This window comes from Gouania willdenowi, chromosome 22, assembly GCF_900634775.1.
Source record: "Gouania willdenowi chromosome 22, fGouWil2.1, whole genome shotgun sequence".
Classification (NCBI taxonomy): domain Eukaryota; kingdom Metazoa; phylum Chordata; class Actinopteri; order Blenniiformes; family Gobiesocidae; genus Gouania; species Gouania willdenowi.
This window is the reverse complement of record NC_041065.1, coordinates 14,550,609-14,577,826: the sequence shown is the minus strand read 5'-3', so window position 1 is coordinate 14,577,826 and position 27,218 is coordinate 14,550,609. Positions and strand designations below refer to the sequence as shown.

General features: G+C 38.4%; 4 protein-coding genes across 10 annotated transcripts in view; all 4 read right to left on the bottom strand.

The window, feature by feature from the left end:
* Positions 1-391: 391 nt before the first annotated feature.
* Positions 392-6,329, bottom strand: tra2b (transformer 2 beta homolog). Of its 4 annotated transcripts, XM_028438453.1 has the most exons (9): positions 6,142-6,314; positions 3,555-3,822; positions 3,067-3,200; positions 2,789-2,948; positions 2,452-2,640; positions 1,489-1,604; positions 1,240-1,416; positions 1,059-1,129; positions 392-949 (listed from the first exon to the last, which is right to left on the bottom strand). In XM_028438453.1, the coding sequence occupies exons 4-9, from the start codon at positions 2,819-2,821 to the stop codon at positions 939-941; spliced, it is 597 nt and encodes a 198-aa protein (XP_028294254.1). In that variant the 5' UTR covers positions 2,822-2,948; positions 3,067-3,200; positions 3,555-3,822; positions 6,142-6,314; the 3' UTR covers positions 392-938. The 4 variants fall into 4 exon arrangements, with proteins under 4 accessions (XP_028294254.1, XP_028294251.1, XP_028294252.1 ...); XM_028438450.1 differs by lacking the exon at positions 3,555-3,822 and having other exon boundaries at positions 6,142-6,329; XM_028438451.1 differs by lacking the exon at positions 3,555-3,822 and having other exon boundaries at positions 1,492-1,604; positions 6,142-6,329.
* An 828-nt stretch (positions 6,330-7,157) lies between these two features.
* The window catches only part of senp2 (SUMO specific peptidase 2), a 37,654-nt gene continuing 17,593 nt past the window's right edge, over positions 7,158-27,218 (bottom strand). For 2 of the 4 annotated variants that reach the window (XM_028437435.1, XM_028437438.1), the window contains exons 7-17: positions 10,756-10,862; positions 10,576-10,652; positions 10,387-10,435; positions 10,223-10,295; positions 9,989-10,135; positions 9,777-9,908; positions 8,717-8,938; positions 8,449-8,528; positions 8,256-8,340; positions 8,090-8,185; positions 7,158-7,927 (exon numbers count right to left, since the gene is read on the bottom strand). In XM_028437435.1, coding sequence (XP_028293236.1) covers positions 7,865-7,927; positions 8,090-8,185; positions 8,256-8,340; positions 8,449-8,528; positions 8,717-8,938; positions 9,777-9,908; positions 9,989-10,135; positions 10,223-10,295; positions 10,387-10,435; positions 10,576-10,652; positions 10,756-10,862 — 1,131 coding nt within the window. In that variant the 3' untranslated portion in view covers positions 7,158-7,864. Of the gene's footprint in view, positions 7,928-8,089; positions 8,186-8,255; positions 8,341-8,448; positions 8,529-8,716; positions 8,939-9,776; positions 9,909-9,988; positions 10,136-10,222; positions 10,296-10,386; positions 10,436-10,575; positions 10,653-10,755; positions 10,863-12,592; positions 12,732-12,832; positions 12,915-13,014; positions 13,082-14,520; positions 14,631-14,709; positions 14,772-15,489; positions 15,842-27,218 lie in introns of those variants that run through there. The other 2 variants (XM_028437437.1, XM_028437434.1) reach the window with 2 other exon arrangements.
* Positions 23,356-26,769, bottom strand: LOC114455998 (pericentrin-like). Its single transcript, XM_028437440.1, has 8 exons — positions 26,319-26,769; positions 25,510-25,722; positions 25,210-25,425; positions 24,839-25,062; positions 24,665-24,759; positions 24,478-24,595; positions 24,265-24,392; positions 23,356-23,388 (listed from the first exon to the last, which is right to left on the bottom strand). The coding sequence occupies exons 1-8, from the start codon at positions 26,541-26,543 to the stop codon at positions 23,357-23,359; spliced, it is 1,251 nt and encodes a 416-aa protein (XP_028293241.1). The 5' UTR covers positions 26,544-26,769; the 3' UTR covers position 23,356.
* The window catches only part of LOC114455999 (putative uncharacterized protein DDB_G0271982), a 16,378-nt gene continuing 14,374 nt past the window's right edge, over positions 25,215-27,218 (bottom strand). The window contains exon 4 of the mRNA XM_028437441.1: positions 25,215-25,263. The gene's annotated coding sequence lies outside the window, so the exon portion shown is untranslated. The remainder of the gene's footprint in view (positions 25,264-27,218) is intronic.

Here is a 27,218-nt window from a genome sequence, read left to right as displayed (position 1 = left end):
ACACCTGTAATGTATAAGGGATTGGGTTTAATATTTCGCACAATTAAATAAGGCAAAAGGTTCTCAAATCGTGTGAGAAGTTAATCTGGACTTGCTTTAAATGTATTAACCTTCCATCGGTGCTCTTTTATGTGGTGACCTGAAATTAAGATTCATACCATTTTTTCTTCTCCTCTCATTAGTTCATAATTTAATAAAGGACTGGTGATGAGCCTGCGACATGATCATAATCTACAACCTTTTCCTTTATAGCACAAAAGAAATAAATACATTTCGTATGCTCATTTTTAAAATCATAATGTAACTTGTTTTCTTACAATATAATCATAAACTAAGTTCAATGTTAAACCTGTGTATTAAACATTTTAACTGATGAACAAAACCACACAAATGACTCAAGAATGTTTTATTTATATACAACCAACAAAAGCATTGTATCAACATGGAAAAATAAAAAAGGCGACTATTAAAACCGAACTGGGACAGAACTTACATCTTGAGTCTTAAGTTTTCACCTATACACACAAAAAAAATGAGCATAGATATAAACATCACAATCTTATCAATAATCCTGCTTAAATAAAGCCAAGTTAAGCCAGTTCTTCACTTTATTCACCCCTGCCAAACAAACACTGCAAACATTTTCTTTCTGTTCCAGTCGCTGCAATAACTCAAAAACACCTTTTATTAAAAGTATAATTTTTGGTGCAGACATGAAAAACTAACCTTGCACATTTCCTATCTGGTTTATCTTTTCCCCACGATTTGTTTTCTGAAATACAAGAGAGGGAATAAAAACAATAAAAAAAAAAAATACAATAGATAAACCGCATGACTGCATTTATTGAAAAAGAAAAAAAAATGTTGTGATACAGCTTGAAAACTACACACGGTCAAAAATGTCATACAATTAAACTATCACTGTTTACTCCTGATGCTCAGTAGTGACCTGTAAAAAAAAAAAAATAAATTTTTTTTTAAGCATTATTAAAGACAAAATATGGACTTTGTTTAAAATTCACTGACATTCTATGAGAACAAGAATAGTTTGAACATACGTGGAGAGTAGGAACGTGACCGGGAACGTGAGCGATATCCTCGACTGTAGTAGGGAGATGGAGATCTGCGTCTGTGGGGGGTGAACAAACAATTTCAAGACTTTAGACATTCATTCAAAATTTCAAAATTCTAAAAGCTCCTTAAACAGTGATATAAGAAACAAAACAGTTCAATTCTCACCGGTAGGATCTATATTCTCGATCATCATAGCGGTCATAGTCGCGATCATAACCTCTGTCATAATTTCTGTCGTAGCCACGATCGTAATCCCTGGAGAAGCGGCGAGATGAGCCACTGCCGCCGCCACCACCACTACTGCTACTACTGCCACCGCCGCCGCCGCCACCACCACCACCGCTGTAAACACACGTGAAGTAATTGGTCAGTTTATGTAAAATCAGGGCGAATGTAAAAAGCAAGAAAACTGACTACGTTGGACGCCCCATGTAGATTCCAGGAGTGGGAGTGTGGGCCCGTTTAGTGATGGAGAAGTCGACTCGTATACGGCGCCCATCGAGCTCCATGCCATTTGCACGCTCCTTAGCCTACAACACAAACACGGAACAAAACTTGCAAATTTTTCTACAAAAAAAAAAAAAAAAAAAAAAAAAAAAAAAAAAGGGTAGTTCTTTCTTATCACAAGCATTTCACATATATAATTTCTGGAGAGCAAGCATTTCTCAATCTGACCATTGACACTAAACTATGGCCACGGTTACATGTTTTTTTTCAATTCGGAATTAGTTATTCTGAATGAAATCATTCGAAATTAAAGTTTTCTGTTTCCTATTAACATGGAAATAGTAATTTCAGAATTGAGGTTTACATAAAAAAACGATTATTCCGCTTTAAGTCTGGGGGTTGGGAAGGGTTCTGATTGGACAGGGGGCAAACGTGACATATCACGTCTATTCGGGAAAAACACAAACCTTTTATTGTCGGCTGTAACACAGGACCACACATGAGAACTGTTTTCACTTTTATTTTGAAGCAACAGCTCAACAATGATACACTTTGGTCCATGGTGTAGAAGAGAGATAGGAACTTATCACTGGTAAATAAAGCCCAGTAAAACTCCAGAAAACAATAACCAGGAATAAATAGTCACTGGTAAAGATAGTAGCTTTAACGACGGGTACAATGATAAACTTGGTGATATTACAGCCTGTGAATGCAGTACGGGGACGCATTTACTTTGTCTCCGGGTCTTAGTGCCAGGCTGCCAGAATCGGAATAAACCAGCCACCTAATTTGGATTTAAGTTTAATTCTGAATTAAATTAGCTTTAGGAATTAAGTGTTTACAAGGTCAGTTGAAAGAGGAATTAAAGCTCCCATGTAAACGTGGCCAATAAAGAAACCTGAGGAGCATAAACCATCATGTCTTTCTTACCTCCTTGGAATCCTCGTTGTTCTCAAAGTAAACAAAAGCAAAGCCCCGAGAGCGCCGTGACTGCTGGTCATACACAATGTTAACATCACTGAGGGGGCCATATTTGGAAAAAACCTCCCTCAGGTCCCGCTCCGTGGTGTACAGGCTCAAACCAAACACACCAATACAGGCATTTGGGTCTGGGTTGGCCTATGAGAATGAGTGAAAAAACCCACAAATGAGATAACTTGCAGAATAATATTAATAAAAAAAAATCTAACTTTTTTTGATTAACACAAGTTAAACAAACTCCTGCCATGTCCATTACGTTGGTTTTATGAAAACATTTTCATCATACCCTGTTGCCAATATGCCTGCGGCGGTTTGACATCGGGGACCGGCTATGGCTTCTACGCCGGCGGTACTCAGAACTATGTGAACGGCTCCTGGAGCGGCGACGGCGAGAACGGGATCGAGAACGGGAATAATGCCTCCGTGAGCTGCGGTGGGATCGAGACCTGGAGATGAGAAAAGCCAATTTTAGAGCACAACAGTTGCACAAAAAATAGACATTTGTCCCATGAGCATCAGAAAACAAGACCATCACACATTTACTAATCCAACAAAGTATCTCACCTGGATTTAGAGCGCGAGCGAGATCGAGATCGGGACCTGGATCGACGGGAGCCATCTTTGGAGCGTGCCGGGGAGCGGCTACCTGATTTCACCGAGACACGAGGAGATGCGCTCCTTGAACCACCTCGTGAGCCCTGGGTAGGTCAGAAAATAACGTCAGAACCCAAGTGTGTCAGGAAATAAACACATAGGGCAGGGAGGAGAGCGCTCGCTCCCAACATGCCACTGTCAGAGGGATTGCTGCACATTTGGGCGTCTATTAAATTTTGACAAATAACACTTATTAATATCAAGAAAATGTTGAGACAGTTTTAAAGTAGACATTAGTTTAGCTGAAACACAGACTGAAATAAATATCTGAAAAGAATGGTGGAATTGGCCAGTGATGTGTCTGATATTGAGAGAAACAAAAATTATGCATGCTGAGAGAAAAGAGCAGGATGGAAAAAAAGTATAAACATAGCAGGCTTTTAGGAAATTACTCATACCCAGGTAAACTTCTGATCATAACTTCATAACTTCTTAACTTCATAAACCCTTCATTTCTTCTTTCTTCTGTTTGAATAAACGACTTCTTTTTTCCTCCTCTTCCCCCATTTACCATCTGCCATTACAACACTAGAAGTGGGTTCAGATCTTGATTGCTTCTTTTCAGCAGCCCACACATTAGCATGCATCAACACCATCAGCTTCAAACATTAACAACTTCTGAACATCTGAAACGTCTTCAGCCTTTTTCTTTCTTCCAACCTCAACCTTAACAAAGAACAAACAAGGGTGATAAGGCATGTTGGTTTCTGATAGAACCAAAAGATACAAAGAAAAAACAACAAGATCGCAAGTTCAACATTTATTGTGCATGCTCACAAAATGGTACTGGCTCTACTCCACATGTGTCCGTTTATTTTAAAGCAGCAGTTCTTTTGTCTTAGGTGCCACATTTTTCGAAATGGAGATAAAATCCTTAAAATCTGTGCTTTGTAAAAATATTTTACTAAAAATGTTCAGGTGTGAGACAATCTAAGCAACTAACAAACCCAGTTCTTAACGGCAAATACTTTTGGTCACCAGTCACCACAATCAAACAACATTTGTTGCAATTTTATTGATAAACAGAACTATTTATTTATGAATACAACATATACTAGCCATGCAGTAATTGCAGCTATCTCTGACCAAACATTACACAATATTTTTGCACCTCTTATAGTACTAGCCCCAGTCTGTGTGTAATCCACAGGTGAGCAGGTACTGGAAAACACACTGCCAGATGGTTTATCCCCAAACAAGTCATGTAGAACCAGAACCATTTAGTAGAAATCAAATTTTATAAATTGATAGCTGCAAATGTGTCATTTTCGACCAAATGATGGCAGGTGATGGCTCTGGGCTGTTGCTAGTTCTTCAAGGTGATCCACCCTATCATCAACCTGGAAGTGGCCATTTTGGAGATAAAGCAGCAGGTCTACAAACAGCACGCAGACAAGGAAACCCTGAATTTCGAGATGAAATGGTGAACTATTGTCATGTTTTTTTGGCTGTACCAATCGGTCAAACAGTGAGACACATTTGGAGTTTTATAGATTGCCAAAAATCATAACAAATCAGGGAGAACAAAAAGGCAAAAATCTGGACAACATCCAAATTTGTTCGGCCCATTTCTTTCAGGTAAGTAAATTGTTGTTTGCAGCAGTTCTTAACTAATTTTCTAGTGTGACAATATAACTCATATCAACGCCAAAACAACCCGTCAGAAGAACAGTTTCTCCCCCCAGGCTGTCACTCTAATGAACGCTAAACAGTCAAAGAGTGCCAGACTTGTTGCTGTGAAATAACCCTGGAACAAAATTGTAACTGTAAATGCACATATACATATATTATATAATTTGAATGTACATCTACACACACTCAATGTAAATACTGGAAAAGAAAATCACATGTTTACATCATCCTTTTACACTTCTCACCACTGCAGGTTAGTTTTTACCCTACTGATGATGTGTTGTTACCATATTCAGATGTCTAGATTTTCACCTCATAGATCCTGATTTAGCTTTGTTAGCCTCCTTTCCTCTGATAACCTGTGAAATTGTTCTCCCTGATTTGTTATGATTTACCAATTTCCCCCTGAGATTAACAAAGGAATTCCGATTTTGGCAATCTATAAAACTCCAATTGTGTCTCACTGTTTGAACGATTGGTACAGCCAAAAATACGGCAATAGTTCATAATTTCGTATCGAAATTCGTGATTTTCTTGTCTGCGTGCTGTTTATAGACGTGAACCTTTATTTCCAAAATGGCGACTTCCGGGTTGATGAGGCGCCGTGAAAACCCTCTATTAGCTTCCTAATTTATCTTTCCTAAAGAGCACCAAGTTTGATCCAAAAATTTATTAATATACATATATTTCCAGATGTGCTCATTGGTTAAAATCTATGTCTCAAATCAGCTCTTTGGTACATTCCAAGACTAATTTCCCGCTACATTATTAATAAGTCTCCAGTCCTGCAATGTGAGAGACTTTATATTGAGGTTATTTATTGTGTTGAGGATTGCTTTTAAGAATATTTGAGTATCTGTAAACCAGCACCAAATAACAGCTCAGAACCAACACCTGGTTCAGGGCTACAGGTTTAACCTGAATATAATTTCATGATGCTAAAAAACAGTGTCGCTGAGTTTATAAATATCTACAGTCAAATCCGCACAATATTTATATAACATTGTAGTATTTTACTTCACATAAATATAATTTGACGAGGACGTAGTTACTAGTTACAGTGAGAGCAGAAATGGCGGCCGCGTGTCTGTACTGCAGCGCTTTGCAGGCCGCAAGATTAGCTAACGTTAGCATCACAGTTAAATTAACACCAATGTCGACTCGTGGGTAAAATATGCACTTCCGTCGACGCTTGAGTGTAAAAATATCCACGATATGTAATTAACGAAAAACATGAGACTTTTCATCAGTAAACGGCTTTTCTTTTATTATCGATATACGACAAGAATACAACTGCGACTAAAGCCGAATCAACGTAGTACTGCGTCCATTTCGCTAAACCTAAAAACTTACCCGCTCCCGGAAATCTTTCTCAGTGTCGCTCATTTTTTTTTAGCACAAAGATCAGAGCTAGTCCTATAAAATAATTACTAGGGGGTTAAACGGTGCTGTAATCTGCTGCGAGTACGAGGCAAACAGGCGTCGGACCAAAGCTATAAAAGCAGAGTCGCAGCGGAAGAGACCCACCCAACCTTTCACATTAAAAGCCACAACAGGAAATGTAGCGATGCCAATGAGATTTTATTTCGATTCCAAGCTGCTTAAAAATTAAATAAATTTAAAAAGTCAGCATCTACGCCTTATTTTGTGGCGCATTTGTAAAGGACGATTGCATTAAAAACAAATTATTAACACTCCATTTGTTTACTTTTTAAATACAATATGGTGATTCCTGGAAAGTTAAAAATATCTTAAAATCATGTTAATTAGCAACAAGATCTTTAATCAAGTTTAAATAAATGTATTTTGAAAAAAATAATTAAACAATATGGAATTTGCAGTTTATATTACCGAAATTTAATTAACATACATTTTTATATTCATTTTTTAAAAATATTTTTCACAGCGCACAAAGTACCATTTGCCTCTTTTTGAAACTATAATTAATCAAATAAAACAGTCTGATGCTAACTTACTGTTTTAAGTCAGGTGTTTGATTTAAACTCGAGATTAAGGCTTAATTCTTGATAGCAGGCACATTGAGTTACTGGGAAAAAAAAAAAAAAAAAAAAAAACTTTGAATAAAGAAAAATTTTGTTTCACAATACAAATGCTGCTATTAATAATTGCTTTATGAATTTTGATTTGATGGTTAATCTGATGTCTTGTTTCATTCTTTAATTTGTCTGACAATTATTCATAGCATACAACCGTTATCTTACAAAAACACTAAAAGCACAATTTAGTCTACCAGCTAAAGAGTCATTTAAAAAATGACCTCTTGCTTTCAGTTTCTTAAACCATATTTTTCAGCCAATGAATATGAAACTTCAAAATTAACAAGTAACAAATGCAAATTAACAAAAAAAAAAAAAAAACTATTTAAACTTTATTAGGAAGAGCAAAACATTTCACATATTAACAGCTTGTTTGTACAGCAGCTTGTATAAAGAGTGAACCTGTACAACTATTCTAAAAGCCTCATGCCACACTTAATGGAAAGCTTCAGATAGTAGCGTGCCATGGTTAATATGAGGAAATTAACTGTACATAATCCAAACACAAGTCACCCTGTACACACACTGCAAAAACACTTTCATTCAGTCATAAATAACACAAGAATAAGTTATACAGATTTTGTCTGAATGGATGCATTTAACCAATACGGTAACTGTCAGTAAAAATAAGTCGCTCAGCTGCAACACTTTAATTCAATGACTGAAGAGCTAATCAAAGGCTGTAAATGAATGAGAGGAGAAAACATAATTCTACAAAAAACAAAAGCTGAGCTTAGTGTGAAAGGCACTTCAAGATAAACTTTAAATAGCAACAAAAAACATTTAGTCAGTGTTGAGAACATTACATAACACCAGCAGTTCATACATACTAGTAAACCCTTCAATCAGACGTCAGAACACAATTTCATACGTCCCTGATCATAAATCATATTATCATTATCACATGTATCCAGATCACAAGAGACTGGAGGAGATTTTCCATGGAGTTCAATTATTTGGTCCATCTTCTTGTTTCAGCCGATGTCGACAAAATTCCATACTGTGATCATTGACGTCCTTTACAGCAGCTTCTGATTAAGAATTTCCCACATCATTAACTTCCTAAAGAGTGGCATGTGGCACTGTGGAAATAAAGATGTTCATTTCAAATACTGGTAATTGTCAAAATAATTATTAAAAAAATAAATAAATAAATAAACTCCACCACAAAAGCATGCAGTTGCTTCATTCATCCAATTCCTTTTCACTGATTATTTACGTGAATTTATGCATTTTGTATGTACCTGTTTAAATGTAAGAGATCTTCCTTTTGCAATATAGTCAGCATATTTACAGGCGAACACACCACAGTCACTTCCATTTTTCTGCTGAGGGATTTCCTACAAACGTAATAAAAATCCATTAATGTCAGAGTGAAGGACCAAATTACATAATTGGAGTAAGACTTACGCTAGCTTTGTAGCTTCGAACAGTCCATTTGGTGCTTTCCAGCTCTCTGCCCTTCTTTACTTTGTGCTCCTCTTTTAGATAATGTCTGGAAGAAGAAAAAAACCATAACAGTCTTTTATGCAATTATACAAAATATGAAAAATCATTCAGGACTGCATCTTAAGTGGGGATTAGGAGAGAAAAGGGGACTCACAGTAAAAGACTACAGATGTCATGGTGTCTCTGGCCCATTGAGTCATAAGACTTCACCGACTTTGTCCTCAAATCAATCACCTGGAATGAAAGCGGTAGGGTTGAGTGAAAAACAGCAGAACAAAACAGACGGACAAATGTAGGGGGTATACAAAAACAGATATTTTCAATGTTAAAGTTATATTAAAGGAAATCTGTTGCCTTTCAGATATTTATCAGATATCTTGGTGAGACATTGGTAAAATAATCAGCATTTTATTTTGACTTACAGCCAACGCCCAGTGGACACCGAGGTGCAGAGGTACCAGGATGAGGTCAAACAAGAACAGGTCTACAGCTTTGGTCCAGCGCTTCACAGCACTATGTCCTCCAGTCTGCCCTCCTCCACCACACAACTTAGGGAAAAAGAAGGTGCTGAAGGTGTAGACTTTTAACCGTCCAGGCTCACCAGAGCATCGGTCCATGACCAGAGAAAGGTAGAAGTTCATCACCTTCGGAAAATAGACACAAAAACAGAGAAAATGATTTAAGAAGTGTGAGACAAGCAAAAATCTAAGTCAAAAGCTTATTGAAAGGGTAAAACTTGCTCTGCAGTGGCTTTGCATTAACCTCCAACATTTTGTTTTGGATTTTAAAAATGTGAACATCCAGTTTAAAAGCCACTCTCTTTCTCTACTGAGTATCACGCATATAATCGTTGATTTAATAATTTTTCAGCTGTTTTTATTGTTCTTCTTGATTTTTAAACTGTTTTCTGTTGTACTTGCTATGCAGGAACTCAGGACACAGAGAGGGGAAAATGACTGCTACACTTTGACACCCCCACTGTGGTCCTTCAAACAAGGCCTTTAAGATGCTCAACCAAACATGCTGCATGTTTACGGTGGCTTCTCATGGCTTCCCAGTGTGGGGTTGAAACAATTTCTCAAATAATTCAAGTACCTTTATCAAAAAAGAGAAATTTCCTATGCCCAGAGGAATCGTTTGATAAAATATTAACAGCTAAATGCACACGTCACTGGAGCAATGAAATGACCAAAAAGCATCACTACTGTATATTGATGTGACTGCAGTCGCTATAGTCGTGTTCGGTGTGAACGCACCTTTAACAGAGCAAGAAAGGGCGGAGTAATACAAGCCGTAGAAACAAACTAGTGTGGGCATTTAGGAATCAAAAAAAGTAATCGAAATTCAAACATCTTTGTAACGGAACCGGACGTTAGGAACCGGTTCCCGGTGCCCAACCCTAATGGGAAGTCATACAAAAAGTATGGGACATTGCGCAGGAAGTGCAGTCAGTCCAAGCTTTAGACTCCCACTTCCTCTTACCTCATCATTGAGCCAGCAGCCTTCCTGCAGAGTAGCCAGGTCTCTCTGCGTGATGCGGAGTTTGAAAGCGGCACTGAGGACCAGGTTGGGATCACTCTGAGCAAGAGCACCACTTACCTCTGCTGCCATTTCCTACGGACATGGACAACAAATACATGAACGCGATGATCAACTGAATGTCTAGTTTTCATAAATGTAACTCAATAGAAAACCTTGTTCAGGCGAGGTATGTCCTCATCAGTGAGCCTAGTATGAACAGATTGTGTGTCTGAGGGGCCAACAACAGGGGGCTCTCTGTCCACCAGATTAAGACGAGTAGCTACTTCTGTAGAGAGGTCCAAATCTGTTGTTTGTTTAAGCTGAAAAAAAATAAATAAATAACAGCACAAAAAAATGACGTCCCAGCAGAATTAAAAGAACATCAAAAGAACAAGCAAGACACGTACCTTTGTACATCGAACAGGCTCCGTGGCCTCAAAAGATTCACTCAAGGATTTGCTAAAGGTTAAGCCACTCCTCCTGAAAATCAAAGCATGTCAGTGGGGGCTGAATTATTACTCCGCATTATTCTAAGTATGATCGTCACATATAACTGTGTTGCTACGCTAACCTGTCCTTTGATGTAGATGCATTTCTCCATGTGAACACTGTGGGTGCAGCTGTAAAGAAAAGACAACTGACAGCTGGAGAAACACTGGGTCATGTTCACTGATACAAAGGCTTTCCAGGGATTTGAGAACTTCTGGCATATTTTTACTAAACTGCCAAAAAAACATCTAACTCCAATATGCAAACCCACCTGAAGGCATCCTGGGAGCCAATTTAAAGGTTTTTCCTGACGCAACCATTTTCTGATCAACCTGGGACAGCGATGAGCTGGAAGCACAAGTGCAAAAAAAAATCAAAACCTAATCAAAAATATCAAGGGCCTTTTTGTTAATAACACACATATTTTCCAGGAGCATAAAGTCCCACTCACTCTTGTGGTTTTGCTTGGTTGAAAGGGAGAGGTTGGCTTTTATTGTATCTCTCTGTTACCATCTCCAGCAGGCGCCTGTAGTGCTCCTTATTGTTTTGCTTTATGGCCTGAAAAGAAAAGTAAAACAAACACACTGTTAAATGTCTCACTTCTATTCACGCTGACATTTAATCAGTGGTCAACCTTTCAGAATTAGTATGAAATCATCCCAAACAGTGTGTCCATCCCTCCACAGAGCTTACATTTTTTAGGGGGAGGTGTATATTTATCAAAGAGTTTTCATCCAATCAGGTTTGAGCCATCTTATGCTGCTCACAATTATCTGCCCAAAGCCTACAGATGACTCAGTCTTTGATGCTCTTAGCAGGATAAAATCACTGGCAATGAGTGCAGTGTTTTGACCAATCAGATTAAGGCAATGTTTTTCAACCTTGGGATTAGGACCCCATGTGGGGTCACCTGAAATTTTTAGTAACTGAAAAAAAATAAATGACTAATTAAAAACTTATATTTAGACTGTTTTATTAATATTATTATACAAATTAAAACAATCTTAATCAACTGTATTTTATATTTTCACTTTGTGAAATATAAATCTAGTTAATAATAAGACATTTTTATCAAAAACTAGTTCGGGGAAGAAAAAATAATGTCTAGAAATTCTTGATATTAAAATGGATCACGATCCAAAGGTTGAGAACCACAGGATTAAGGAAACACAGAAGGGCCTTTGAGCATCTAAATATCTGATTGGTTGTGAACAGCCTCCATGTAGCCAAGTAGCCCAGTTTCTACCAGAAAACGTTTGAACTGGAAACTATGGAGATTGTCACAGGACAGTAAGATATTTGTCCACTACTTTAAAGCAGAACTAAGTAACTTCAGCTTAGCGCTCCCGCTAAAGGTCCCCTTTGGTTATGTCACTGTTGTAAAAACTCTGCACCCCCCGTCGCCTGCCACACCCCACCCCACAGCTATATATGTGCACCTTTGCTCTCCCAAGACAGTAGCAACCGATCACTGAAAAATCCTAATACAACAGTGACACTAAGGGTGCTTTCACACATATAGTCTTATGTGACCATGTGAACAGTATGAGGAAGAGAGACGAGTAAAAATAAATTCATGATGTGGGAGTAATACGGAAATGTGTGATGTGTGTGTTTGTGTGTGACAAAGCGGTTCTGAAAATGGATGGATATTTGTCTGTGCGCTGCCTGATGGAGTGCTAGGTTGCGAGTGTGTGCGTGCCTGTTGAGCAACCACACACACTGTCGTCGCGTGTGTGACTGTTGCTGAGCTGTCACTGCATGGACTTGTTCCTTTCCCAGAGAAAGTTGCAAGTGCTGTTTTCTGGCCAGAGACAGCAGGTGGGTAAAAGACCCCCCAATCATCCCATAAACACTTGTATTACCCTCACAAGGACTATAAGAAGGATTTATTAAAGTGAAAAAGTCGCTTAGTTCTGCTTTAAAGTCAGCAATTCATGATTTATAGTCCTGCTCATGGGATTTACAAGTTGCACTGCTGGGAATGTGTTATAATAGAGATGTCTGGACATGGAGTTTAGCCCTAAATGATGGTTGCAGGATCTTAAAAACAACCTGAGGAGAAATGCGAGTGGATCTACAACGTAGAGTGTGCACGGAAATATCATTTCAAAACAAGAGATCAAAGAGGCGTGCTTCATCGACATGACGATGGTTGAGATAACAATTGCTATTACATCTGAGTCGCGCTGCCTCGTGTGTGTGTGAGACACTAAACTTAGTATAAACTTATATTGCAACCGATATTTTTGCAATGGTCAAAAATAATTCACGACTCTTTAATATACCTCTTCCACTGTTAGATTAGACTTGTAGCAGCGACTGGGCCCGAAGCACGCCGGCTCTGGATTAGCAGCTCCGACTCTGATGGTCGGCCTGGAGGGCAGCAGCTGAAGAGAGCCTCTTCTTTCCGGGAGCGGCGTGCTACTAAAAGAAAAAGAAAGAAAAATATACTGAAATGACATAGCCATTCCAGATGGGGGGGGGGGGGGGGGGCTGAAGCTTGGAATTAAATCCATCATTGATACCTGTACTTCCTCACCACAGCAGGAACGTTGCCCTGGAAGGGATTTTTCCCTCCCACCTCACTCACTCCAATCACTGGTTTATCTGAGAAGAAGAAGAAAAAACTTCACTAAATGAGAACTTGGTGACTGAATGAATCACTAATGTAGAGAGTGTATGGCTGCAGTGATGCGTCTTCACTCACCCATTCTCCACTCAGTGCTTTTCAGCCATGAATTATGGAGCTCATCTATGCCCATTAAAGAGACTGCCTAGTCAATAGGAAAGAAAAATTTGAAATGAAACCTAAATCATTAAAGCAACAAAAGTACAAAAATTTAAAAATGTTTATAAATTGTTAGAAGGAATGTTTAACGCTAATCTGCTGCATCCCCTTGAATCATCAACAAACTGGAACTGACCAATATTTAGGATGATATCGCTGCAGAACTTGTTTATGTTTATTAAGAACCCCATTAGCGTCAGCGGCTTACCGCTTCGGCTACTCTTCCTGGGGTCTTTTAAAAAAAAAAAAAAACAAACACATTTTTTAAAATGGAGTAAGTACAAGCAATCATTATCATTAGAAGAATTTTTTTTTTAGAATTCTTCTAAATGCTCATGTGCCACTATCATAATATAATTTGAGTTGCCTTTCAAAGCTATAACTCGTTTTTTGTCCTTTATTATGGTGTGGTAAGTGTCTTGTTGAATAACAATGTGTATTTCTACTAAAAGGCAACTTTTGGTAAAACATAAAAAGGTGTTTGTTTAGCAATAATACTTCTTACAAAGTTACTTATTGTACACAATCGTCTCCTTTTCTACACTCGTTCTGAAAGCACATTTTAGAGCCACTCGTGCAGCTTTGTTTTGCACTAATTGTAACTTTTTCACATTTTATTAATGACGTGTTGAACCAAAAGACTGAAATAGTCCAAATGAGACAGAACAAGACTCTGATTGACATATGGAATTAACTGTTTAGGTAAATATTTGGAACATCTTTTAATAATCGCAAGGCTGTGACCCATTTTTAAGACAACACTATTAGCTAATAGTAGCTCCCAGTAGCTTCACCTTCTCTGACTGTTTGACAGTAACATTTTTTAATTCAAGATGGAGCTGAGGTTTAGCTCTTAGTGAATGATTAGTTCCAATCACAATACTTAATGTTTCTTTCAACCCAGCTAATAATTCTGAGGAGCTCATGTCCAAGGTTAGTTTTCACCTCACTAATTGATTTACTTGCTAAATATACTGTTGTGTCATCTGCAAACATTGGGATACCAGCCTTGCAGAGCACCTGTGGTAGATCATTACTGAAAATTCTATCCAAAAGTGGACCAAGGCAACTGCCCTGTGGCACACCATGTTTAACATTTTTAGTATCCGAGTGCATGAGAGTCAACATAGATGCAAAAACCTGCAACAAATGTGTGGGCTTTGTCCCTCGTGCCATCAGGCTTTATAACAGAGCCACTTCAGGGAGGAGCAGAGGAGGACAGAGGCAAATGTCTCGAACATTGTCTTGCAGTGCCTTAACTTGTCTTGGATTGTAATGTATGTATTGCTTTTTATGTGTTTTTAATTTCTTAATTCTGTAGATCCTGGTCTGTTTGTGTGAATGTGAGCTACAGACTGCTGCACAATTTCCTTCAGGATCAATAAAGTATTTATCTATATATATATATATCTATCTAACACCGACCTGTGTCTCATTCTGTGGGGCCGTCTCCCAGCTGACTGTCGGTGGTTTGCGCAGTCTGAGGAGACCTGCAACCCCTGCAACAGCTTTCTTCACAAAGCTGATGACTACATCTGGAAGGCACAATATTTATCTATTTAACGGGATTATATAGTCGACGATCAGTTTACTTCCATCATCAATCAAACAAACCTCGTCTTCGTCTTTTCTTCTCGATGGGGTCACTTGGGCAAACACCGTCGGTAACATAAACACTGTAATGGGAGAAGAAAAAAAAGTTAAAAGTTAATCGATACCACAAAAAATATGCTGGTGCCTCTGCAGGACTGCCAATGTCAGTACAATTCAAACATCGCCTAGTTTCGCCATTATAACATGTTTCAAATACAAACAATTCTGACAGAAACACATAGAAATGAAAGAGTGATGGAAGTGAATTCAATCAAAATGTAAAGTAGTACATGGTGTGACCTGCTTTTTTGCTCTTTGAATTTAAAGCATTACTGAAATGCAATAAAAGGTGCAGCAAAACAATGTTGCACAATCGAGGGTGGCATGTATGTTTGCATTATTTTAAAAATCCATTGGTGTCATTATTACTGTTGAACTAAAACAGAATTATCACAGTTATTAATTAGCTACAATGATCTTTTTGGCCCCTAAATTCCATGAATGGCTTAATGTCTGCAGACTATTCGATTTCAAATTAAACTTTATAACTTATGTAACAATAATTTAAAAAAATAAAATAAATACATTACATTACATACATAACCTGAAGGACAGAGTACATGAACGAAGCTTTTAATATTCAGTGAATCAAAATCTGAACCTGGACTATGAAAAGTGACACAACAAAACACTTGCTTGAGTTGATCGGGTGTTTTCTGCATATTCTTGACAAAGGTGAGTGTTTATACAGTGTGAGCTAAACCAAACAGAGAGTGTGGGAACACTAAATAATCCACAAACCTGTGGTAGCTCCTCTTAGCCGCTCTGCTAATTTTCTTCTGTCGTTGTGCTTCCAAACAAGGCAAGTCTCCGCTAATGTTACCTTTCCCGGGCCACTCGGCGGTGCTTCGCCTCGAAACAGATTCTAACAGCGACGAAATGCCGTCAACTATCCATCCATACATCCCAGACAAATACGAAGGAATAGTATCGAATTCTTCTGCGCCGTCCAGCTCTCGTTTTTCCTCCGCTTAGGACGTCAACACTGAAACCTCCGTCTGTTGTTAGCTTAGCATTAGCATGCTAACGTGCGATGTGCGTCATTCCTCCTGCTGGTCCAGAAGAGGCGCACGTTTTTAATGCCAAGGAATAGCCGGGGGGGGCGGAGATGTGATGTGACACAACATTGACTCCTATGTAAGTAGGAAACGTTCTGTAACATAAAAAAAACACGTATTATTTATAATGAATAAATGTAAAAAAAAAAAAAAAAAAAAGTGCATTTATTTATTACACGTTGCCATACCTGTCAAGTTTTGGATTTGAAAATATGCTCCAGTATAATAAGCTCCAGTGCCCCTTATATTTTAATACAGGTGTACAAGAAATCTAAAATAGCCACTTGCCAACCACTTACTAAATACAATTATGTGATTAGAATCTGGTAGGTTCCCCTTTATTAACATTGAAATGCTGTGAACATTCATACGAGGGCTAAACTCATATCTTAATATATTTTCTCAAATAAAGTCTGACATATACATATACATATATATATATATATATATATATATATATATATACATATATATATGCAGGCGCCGCAAAAATGGCTGCCGACTGCTCCTCAGGGATGGGTTAAGTGCAGAAGACAAATTCCAATAATGTACTAACATTACATGGCCAATTAAAGGCGAAAGCCCGATTTAATATACATATACATATATATACATATATATATATACATATACATATATATATATATACACATATGTATATATATATAAAGTATTATAGTTTTCTATATGGCCAAAATAGAAAACTCGATACATCTTGAATCCCGATATATCGCCCAGCACTAATTCCTAAATTATAAAACAGCCAAAATAAAAACACAAATGGGTATATTAAGCACATGTGTTTATTTAATATACTTACAGTTTATATACAACTCAACACGTTTAATATTTACTGTTAATTTCACGTTGCTTGTCTTTAAGTTGGATTTTATTTTCATTATATGTTTTCTTATAAGTTCTCATGCTCACTCATGTGGTTCTCTGGTATTCACTGATGACTTATTAGACACATTTATTACAGCCTTTACATTCTTTAACACTTTATAAAACAGTGTATATTTGTGGAGCTTGCGATTGGCTGATTTTTCATGGTTCCTTCCGCTGTGTTAAACGTTAAAATCTCAGATATGAATCTAACAGAACGTGTAACTGTGTCCCATCCTGCTGCTCTTTAGGAAGGTAAACTAAAACGGGATAATTGACAGGTATGCGTTCCAATAAACTGTTGTTTTATAGACCTGAGGACAACAATAATGTCAGTAAAAAAAAACAACATTTCAATGTCAGTTATAATTGGTTAAGAGAGAGACTGTGACGTAGGAATTCGAATTCTTTCATCATCATCATCATCAGTGAGTTCTATTCACACTGTGAAAAAAAATCACTTTGACTTTCGTTTCAACGAACCTTGACACATTTTCGCTACTTCCTCAAAAGTGCACATTTTAACTTCATTGGACATCATGAATCTCCAGGCTGAGCAGGTGTTAAGGCGCGTACAGGCCATGATCACAGAGGAGAACCACAAGGGATCCGTCCCACGAAGCCTCACCTGTCACCTCGCAGTGATCGTTATAGAGCGAGTTGGACCAAGTGGAGACCACCCTATGGTAGGTCCCCCCAAAGAGAAACATAGTGGCCATCCTGAGGCTAAGACCACCTCTCAACCACTGGAGTGGCTCTCCCTGCAGCAGGACGTCACATACTACCATATAGCCAAGATCCCACAGAGCAAAGACACAGCAGAGGTGGAGGCAGAGAAAATCCTGGTTCAAAAGCCAATCAGCAGGAAAAGGAAGGCTGAAAAAGAGCTGGAGGATGGAACCCCCCAAAAAATTAGGAGAATGTCTTCACCCAAAGTAGAAAAAGAGAAGTCCCAAAGTACTGGAAAGTCTGAGGTAAAATTGATCACTCCCAAATCCGCAAATGAACCCATAAATTCAGCCACAGCAGACAAAGCAGACAACACTTTCTTGGCAAATCTCGCCACGAGCCCCAAGTCCTGGTCTGACATTGCTCCCGTCGCGTTTTATTTACAAAACTCGTCTGAAATGACAATTACACCGGTAGACAAACTAGTCGAGATCAACAGAAGCAGTGAGGACTTCAAAGTTCAATATTTAGAATACCATAAGCTCGGTGAAGGTGGTTTTGGATCAGTCTTCGCTGGAACACGCATAGCCGATGCGAAACATGTTGCCATTAAACATATTCCAAAGGACAAAGTCCGCTACACGATAGTGAAATTCCAGGATGAATATTTTTTGGAGATTTCCGAGGTGGTCCTTATGGCCCAGGCGGCCGGTCTCCTGTGCCAGGGCAGTGTGTCAAACCCCGGCGTCATCGGCTTGGTGGACGTGTTTGAATTTGAGAGTGAAGTGTTAATTATTACGGATCGATCCGGTTGCGAAATGGACATGGATCGTTTTTATAATTTCATAAATGGACAGATCACGGAGCGCGAGACAAAAGTCATCTTTAAACAACTGGTAGATGTGAGTATAAGAATGCATAAAAACGGGGTCTTTCACAGAGATATTAAGGGAGGAAACATCCTCGTTTCCGTGGAAGGAGAAGACCCCTCAGTGAAGATCATAGACTTTGGCTGTGGAGATTGGGTCACAGAAAAGCCCTACAAGACATATGCTGGTACTGAAGGCTACACACCACCAGAGTTCTCCCTTCATTCTTCCTACCAGGCAGAGCAGACCACAGTGTGGCAAATAGGGCAAGTCCTGTGGAGCTATCACTGTGAAGGAGTGTTCAACCTCAAAGACTACATGAAAAACCCAAACCTCCCAGTTAACCATTTGTCTCATGATGGCAAAGACTTTTTGAAACAGTGCCTAACCATCGACCCCGATAAGCGACCGACATTAGAAGACCTTCAGCTTCATCCTTGGCTGAACTAAAAGTCTCCCAAGCTTGACAGTCATATTTTACGGTGGCCGGGAAGTGTCAGGTGATGCATTTACAGAAAGGAACACGAATGCAAACCGGCCACAACGGAAGTGTTTCCGACGGACCGGTATTACAGACGGACGGGTATTATGATATGATAGCCTGCTATGAAAAATATAAGAGTATCCTAATCAACTTTCACTTACTTTCATACGCGTTTCGATGTCGTCTTCTTGTTCTTCTCTGTTCTGGTGGGTTAAAAACATCCAGCCAGAAACGTGTCCATCTGTAATACTGGTCCGTCGGAAACACTTCCGTTGCGGAAACCCGGTGGCCGGGAAGTGTCAGGTGATGCATTTAAATAAATGAACGCAAATGCAAAAAGGTCGCAACACGTTTCCGACGGACACGTTTCTGGCGGATGTTTTTAACCCACCAGAACAGAGACAGAGAAGAACAAGAAGAAGACATCGAAACGCGTATGAAAGTAAGTGAAAGTTGATTAGGATACTCTTATATTTTTCATAGCAGGCTATCATATCATAATACCCGTCCGTCTGTTATACCGGTCTGTCAGAAACACTTCCGTTGTGGCCGGTTTGCATTTGTGTTCGTTTCTGTAAATGCATTCACCTGACACTTCCCGGCCACTGTAAATATTTGGTGAAGACAAGCGGAACAAGAATTTATTACAATTACATTTTTAAATTGTCAGAAGCTTTTATCCAAAGCCATATAAAACACAAGCAGATAGGGTTACGCCCCCTGGCGTATGGGGTTCCAAGTGTAAAAATTTTGTATAAAAATTGTAGCTAACACATTTTCATTATTTATCTCCCTTTTCTCATATTTAGCACATTTTCCTATATTTAACACAATATTTAACCACATATATAGAGGTAAAAAAAAAAAAAGCATTAAGTCTAAATATTTTAATCTAAATGGTATATGTTCTATCTAAATGTTAAATCTATATCTAAATATTTAGATATAACATATTTAGATATAACATTTAGATTTAGATTCACCATTTCGATTTAGATTCAACATTTAGATTTAACATTTAGATTTAAGATTAAGCATTTAAACATGATATTTAACATTTAGATTTAGATTTAACATTTAGATATAAGATTTAGCATTTAGATATGATATATAACATTTATATTTAGATTAAATATTTAGACTTAGATTTAACATTTAGATAAAACATTTACATTTAAATATTTAGATTGAATGCTTTTTTTTACCTCTATATATGTGGCTAAATATTGTGTTAAATACAGGAAAATGTGCTAAATATGAGAAAAGTGAGATAAATAATGAAATTGTGTTAGCTACAACTTTTATACAAAATTTTTACACTTGGAACCCCATACGCCAGGGGGCGTAACCCTATCTGCTTGTGTTTTATATGGCTTTGGATAAAAGCTTCAGACAATTTAAAAATGTAATTGTAATAAATTCTTGTTTTACTTTACCAACCAATCGAAGCGGATGGCTGCCACCTCTGAACCTGGTTCTGCTGGAGATTTCTTCCCACTGTCGCTAAATGTTTGCTCATGTGGATCTTGTTGGGTTCTTTTACTATGGACTTTATATTTTGTTCAGCGCTTTGAGACGACTTTGTTGTTTTTTGTGCTGAATAAATAAAGTTGATTTGAATTGAATGTCGGAGTCCAACTACTTAGCAATTCTGCCCACGAGCAATGACATGTTTCCCTTTAGGGGCCTTTGGGACTTACCCTGAGGGCCTGGCTGTAGAAGCCAATGTTGGCAGGGGTCCAGTGGGACAGGCTCTGGACATGTAGAGCTTCTTTCTGGTGATAGCAGCCCTCCTCTGGGGGTTTGGCTTATAGCAGCAAGGCTAATGCATTAATCATTTCTCTTAATCGTGTTTAATATTTTTTGATTAATCTAATACTTTTCTTAAAGTGTCATACACTATAGCTTGTCAATGGTGCAGCATCACTCATGTGATCAAATAGTTCACAATAATCTTTGGGCAACAATTCAAAGAATTTGAAGGCAAGCAGGTCACGGGTTCAAGCCTTGGTATGGAAACTTGGGTCATTTTTGTTTGGAGTTTGCATGTTTTCCCTGGACATGCATGGATTTTCTTGGTACTGTAGTTTTCTCCCACCATCCAAGAAAGTACAAATAAAAAAGTGTATTTTGTAGAATCAATAAATAAATAAAAAATAGAGGAGAGATTATTCCTAAAATGCTGCCTTGCAAAGGATATATTTTAAAGATAATTTCTTTCATAATTTATTTAAGCTAAATTAAGACGGTACTATACTACAATCATCCAAATGATGGATAAGAAACGGCAATATTTAAATCGACATTACATTTAAAAAATATATATATATTTTTTTTAAAGGCACTACATTTTTTTAAACATTATTTAACCAGGAAGTCCCATTGAAAATAATAATCTATTTTTCAAAGGAGACCTAGATTGGCTGCAGCAAACAAACGAGCACACAAACAATTTGTTACAATAGTGTATATATTACTATTTACATGTAAAACATTTATCAAAGCTCATTAGGTACAACTAGCTACTTCACTGCATGCAATATGCTTTAAATGTTTTTATATATTAAAAATGGGTATAAAACACTATATTCTACACAAAAAAAACTGTGACCTTTTTTCAAAACAACACTAATTTGGACTATTCTTCTTCAAGTCTCATAAAAATTACATTAAATTTGCAATCAAATATTTTAGAACAGTAAAAACACTCTTTATTAAATAAGTGCAAAAAAAAACATTTATTATTTTTTCCCCATCTAATTTTCATGTGCTCCTTTCTCAGTAAATGTGTCTCCTTTCCTCCTGAAAGCTGCTTGTTTGGTCTGATCAGAAAATCTGGAGTCTTTATGGGGAAAATACATTGAATAAATAAATAAATAAACCTTTGAGCGTCAACTTCAACTTTTTCGTCACAGCAAATGATCACCATTTACTGTATTTTTACAGAAATCTTTTGCAATAATATGAGATAAATCAAATTGCTGAGCAGGTCATGATACTCAAACAAACCTTGAGACATTTTAGCTACTTATTCCTCAAAAGTGCAGATTTTTACTTCATTGGATATCATTATACTAATTTAATCATATTATTTGGGCAGTGGCTATCCATACAGTTGCTTTATCAATATACCAACATTCTATCTGTACGCAGCGCCCCTATTTGGCCAGTTTAGATTACGTGACTAAGACTAAACCTTACTCTAAAAGGCTAAACCTAACCCTAAAAAGTGTTGCAATATTGGGTTATAACCTAACCTTAACCATAAGAGGCTGCATACATGTACTTTGGTAACCGTACCAATAGCACTGAGGGTTGTCTTTAAGGCAACCGTACGAACAGACACTTTCTATTATTTGTATTTGATCACGTCAATAAGGTGCAACTAAACTCTTGTGAAAACAAAACTTTTTATTGACATTAATGAGAGTATAATGGTCAATTATGAGCATTTAGCTTTCAAAAGTTTGTGTTTTAATACCCCAAAGAGAATAAATCTTCATGCAAAGATCACTGTAGAACTGGAACAATAATGCTAACCTGCTAGCATCAATCTGTTTACTCTTAGATTTGATTATGAATTCATATCTGCTGAAAAATATTTTGTACATGATTTTTCTTTCTATGAAATTGACACTATTGAAACATTTAGTTCTCTTCATCATCTGGTTTAAAGATAAATCTGTCAAACTGTCAATACATGACTGGATCAATGCCTTCTCATATCAACAAGATAGATACAATTCTTTTTAACGTCATATCTGAAAAAGATGTTTTATGTAGCTGTAAAGTGCAACTGCTCCCTTATATTGAGCAGTTCATTTAAATTAGTAGGTTAAATAGGCAGATTATGGGAGAAATTAATGTGAGGAAAACCTTCCGTAGGTTAATTATGGACACTTTTCCTTTAGTGTGATTACATTAGTATAAAGAAGTCACTGATCAAACTGTCACATTATGAACAGCTTAGAAACTGATCCATAAACATGTTCTCCCCACCTACAATTGTAATCTGGAATAATAATACATTATATAGACTTCTTTACAAAAAGAAGCCACTAGTTTTTCTAGAATGAGTCAATTGTTGCATTTTATTTGTTAAGCTACTTTTAAATGACCAGTATATTTTATCTAGTGTATCTAATGTTTTAGCCAAAACATGCATACTCTTAATTTTATGACTCTTGTATCCAACAGTAGAAGGCTGCTAAGTGAATAAAGAGCATTAACAAATCTCAAAGTTAAAATATTTATTGTCCTTCTGGTAGAAACAAAACATAGAAAAATGCATTAGGTCCACATTTAGAGTCAATGCGCTCCTTTGCAGTGTTTCATATTCATTTCTTATATAAAAACTAGAACACATCCAGAGACATCAATCAACATTCTTATTTACATCACTCAAAATGTATAAAACAAATGTGGTAGAAAAAATTAGAACGTGTCATTTAATTAAAAAAAAAAGTTGTTGCAGCATCACATTAATGACATTCAGAACAGAAAATAAAAAATAAATTAGGTAAATATTGAAATACATATTCTGAACACACATTTGAACACATTAACATGACTTAGAGGGTAAGGCATGGAAGGCATTGGATATTTTACGCTGATTGATAAAATGCAGACATTAAATGGTTGGACTACTTTGGGTCAGGATGGAGATCTGAAGAACCTGGAGGAAAAAGAAAAAGAAAAACAAAGACAAGAAAGAAAACTTTAGTTTTCCAAATTAGAAAATAGTACGAGCAGCAATACAGTTATTGGACTGACAACTATCTCCCTTGTATTTTCATTAATCTGAGAATATTTATTTATTCATTTATTTGGATCCCCATTAGTCACTACCAAAATATAATAACTACACTTCCTGAGGTCGAGACAAGTCAATATAACATTATAATACATAATAATAACAGGAGGTCAGCAGAACACTTAAAATCAAACCTCACAGAGTGAACATTTGTACATGAAAGAAAATAACACACCAAGTGTGAGTCTGTTCCACTCACACTCACCTGGACCGTTCAGGTAAAGGGGCGACAAGCAGCTCAGGTACAGCCACGTCCTGTTTTCCTGCAGCCATCGCTGCCGATAACCAATCATATCAGGGGAACAAGCTGACTGTATCCTCCTTCCCTCATTAGGGGGTGGGGCTAAGAGAGTGTCATTTACTAGGTTTGAACATGATAGGGCACAAAGATTTGTGGGATATGGAAATGGCAGCATGTGTTTCAGGAAACGTGGGATTAAGAGTGACAGAAATGTGATCCATGCTGTAGATTAAAGGTGGTCCTGCCTCAGGAAGTTGTGCTTGGAACTGCAACAATGTTGCATTTGCCTTACAGTCATGAACACATCACCACAGTAAAGAACAGATTAACCCTTTCTAAATCGCAACATGCAGAAAGTGAACAGAGTGGAGGTAAGAGCGGTCAACCCAATGCTAACTGTGCACCCAGTGACTCCAGTGAACCCCACGTGATCCCCAATCATACACTTGAGTTCCTCTCTGTGTGGCTGATTCACTCCTTTCTCAACAATCACTCACCTTGTCTGGATCCAGCCAAACGCTGCTGGACTTTCTCAATATGCTGTATGTACTGTGTCAGGGATTGTTCTGGATCCTGACACGTTCCACCTAAACGCACCGAGGGCAGAGTTGTCCTGGAGGATGATCTAAAGATAAAAAGTTCCATAATACACAAACTTTAAAAACACCTCAGTCTAATTGGACAAAAATCTGTCACATGATGGTCCAAACCTGTTGTGCAACCTGAAAGGTGATTTGCTTGGAGGGACGAGGGCGGAGACTGTGTGTCTGCTTTCCAGTGACTGATCATCAAAGCTCAGCTGCTGCCTTAGAACTTCAGGTTGGGGACCTGTTAAATATATTTCAATTAAAGACATTCACACTTTAATGCAAGTCAAGAGATTTGAAGGATTCTTACCATGTACATGAAGAGGACCTGGAGCGTGTCCATTGACAACTCCAGATGATAACCTTCTGATTGCTTTCTGCCATTTTCTAGTGAGGAATTTCATCCTAGAAAGAAAACACCTGTTTGGTTCATCCAATAACTTGGGATTACCATTAAAACTGAACCATTTTGTGAATCTTTTACCTTGACACTGCCACAACGGCTTGTACCACGGCCCTGAATCTTCCAATGGGTCTGCGCTGGGAGGAAGGGAGGGACGCCGGCAAAGCCCCCAAATAAGCAAAGCGCAATGTTGCCTGCTCACCTTCGTGGAAACCTCCCAACACCAGCAGAAGGTAACGCTTCTGATACACCAGCGCTTTCCTGAAGCTCTCGGCACGCAGGTAGCGCTCGTACAAACGCTGCAACTGTAAATAAATGGACCTACATCAGTTCATTACAAGTATTTGTAATGTTACACCAATATAAGATGTTGCATCATTTAGGAAAAACGGTTTTGAATGTGCCAACTTCAGCTCACAGTCCCTTGTTTTTATCCTAGTGCTTCAGCTGACCTTGCCGTTGCTGGTAACATCGTTGATGGGTCTGCTTTCTGTTGCCGTGGTGACCTTGGCGAGCTCGCTCTCTGTGTGGCGCAGCCTTCGCTCCAACTGGGCCAGTCTCAATTTGAGGTTGTCCCTCTCTTGAATCAGTGATGTCACATTCTCCGATAACTCAGAGTCATCTTTCACTAAGTTTTCCAAAAGGTTAGATTGGGAGCTGGAAAGTTTCTGTAGAAGTTTTATTCAATATTATTTATTATGACAAATATTCTGTGAACACATTTCCATCCCAGGTATTGATCCTTTGGGTACCTGCTGCTGCTGCTGCTGCGAGACGTTGGCCGGGGTGCTGTCAGACTGGAGGACGCTGTGATGTGTAGATGAAGCTTTGTTCTGCTGTCCAGTCGTCCACCCTCCCAGTCTCTGTGCAGCCATCGCTCTCTCGTCTCTTTCCAGTTCTGCTAAAGTGCGCTGCAGCTCCTGCATTCGCTGCTGGTCCTGCTGCCGTAGGAACTCCAATTCACGCTGAAGTCACAAATTACATTAAATCACGTCACATTCGGATACATAAATCTGCAGCCAAAGATTGTGTCTAACTATGTTCACACTGCAGGTCAATTCCGATTTTTTTTGCCCACATCTGATTTTTTCATGTCTATTTGAACAGAACAATTCAGATGTATTCAAATCCGACTCTGGGCCCTTTTATATGTGGATAGAAATCCGATCTGATATTTTGCAATGCGACCGCTGTCTGAATGGCCAGCTGGCATTCTATCGGACCTTTACCTCATCAAAATGTAATAGCGTTATAATTCTGTGTCCCAGACAAGGCGGCAGGGGAGGGGGGAACCCCGGTGGAGGATACAAGTAGAAAAGTAGATGGTGGAAGAGTGTGTGTTCTTAAAAATAATAAATATTTATTATATTAAACATATTATCAGTGCCACACACAGGCCGCGACGAGATGATGCCTCCATATTTACTTTAGCAAACAGTGCGTGCCTGCGTGTGCTGGTCACATTCTGTTCATACTCCAAACTGATAAAAGACGCAAAAAAAAAAAAAAAATCATTAAGACCGGCAGTGTAAACGTAGTTTAACGTCAATGTTGAGCCTACCAGTTTGTTTTTGGTCCTCTCCTGCCTCTTCTCCCTCTCCTTCTGTTCTTGCCTCTCCTTTCTTTTCTGTCTCTCCCACTCCTCCTCCCTTTCTCTCTGCCTCTCCTTCATCAGGCGGAGTGTATTCTTCAGCTCCTCCAGTTCCACACCTTGGTTCTTGGTCAGCTCTCTCTCCAACTCTAAAGAATGGCCAACTTCCCGATTCTGCTCTTTCAACATCTCCATAGTGACATGTTGCCGGGCTGCTGCCTCATGCTCTCTCTGAAGCTCTGTCCTCCTGATGCGGTCCTCCTGCTCCCACTTCCATTGCTTCTGCAGTAGCTGGGCTCTCAGCTGGTCTGTGACTAATGCCAGCTCCTCTCCCTACTTGCGCTCATGTTCCAGCTGCGAGCGCAAGTCTGAGATGAATTTTGTGTCTCTTGCTGCATCGACTCTTTAATATACCTCTTCCACTGTTAGATTAGACTTGTAGCAGCGACTGGGCCCGAAGCACGCCGGCTCTGGATTAGCAGCTCCGACTCTGATGGTCGGCCTGGAGGGCAGCAGCTGAAGAGAGCCTCTTCTTTCCGGGAGCGGCGTGCTACTAAAAGAAAAAGAAAGAAAAATATACTGAAATGACATAGCCATTCCAAATGGGGGTGGGGGGGGGGCTGAAGCTTGGAATTAAATCCATCATTGATACCTGTACTTCCTCACCACAGCAGGAACGTTGCTTGGAAGGGATTTTTCCCTCCCACCTCACTCACTCCAATCACTGGTTTATCTGAGAAGAAGAAGAAAAAACTTCACTAAATGAGAACTTGGAGACTGAATGAATCACTAATGTAGAGAGTGTATGGCTGCAGTGATGCGTCTTCACTCACCCATTCTCCACTCAGTGCTTTTCAGCCATGAATTATG

What these genes read in the sequence shown, in the direction of transcription:
- LOC114455998 (XM_028437440.1), bottom strand. Translation starts at nt 26,543, where the DNA reads ATGGAGATGTTGAAAGAGCAGAATCGGGAAGTTGGCCATTCTTTAGAG. An exon ending in GCCGTTGTGGCAGTGTCAAG is followed by an intron (nt 24,760 to 24,838) that starts GTAAAAGATTCA and finishes TTTTCTTTCTAG; the next exon opens with GATGAAATTCCTCACTAGAA. An exon ending in TTTGGCTGGATCCAGACAAG is followed by an intron (nt 23,389 to 24,264) that starts GTGAGTGATTGT and finishes TTTTTCCTCCAG; the next exon opens with GTTCTTCAGATCTCCATCCT.
- tra2b (XM_028438450.1), bottom strand. Translation starts at nt 6,174, where the DNA reads ATGAGCGACACTGAGAAAGATTTCCGGGAGCGG. An exon ending in CGCTCGCGCTCTAAATCCAG is followed by an intron (nt 2,949 to 3,066) that starts GTGAGATACTTT and finishes TCTCATCTCCAG; the next exon opens with GTCTCGATCCCACCGCAGCT. An exon ending in CGAGAATATAGATCCTACCG is followed by an intron (nt 1,130 to 1,239) that starts GTGAGAATTGAA and finishes CACCCCCCACAG; the next exon opens with ACGCAGATCTCCATCTCCCT.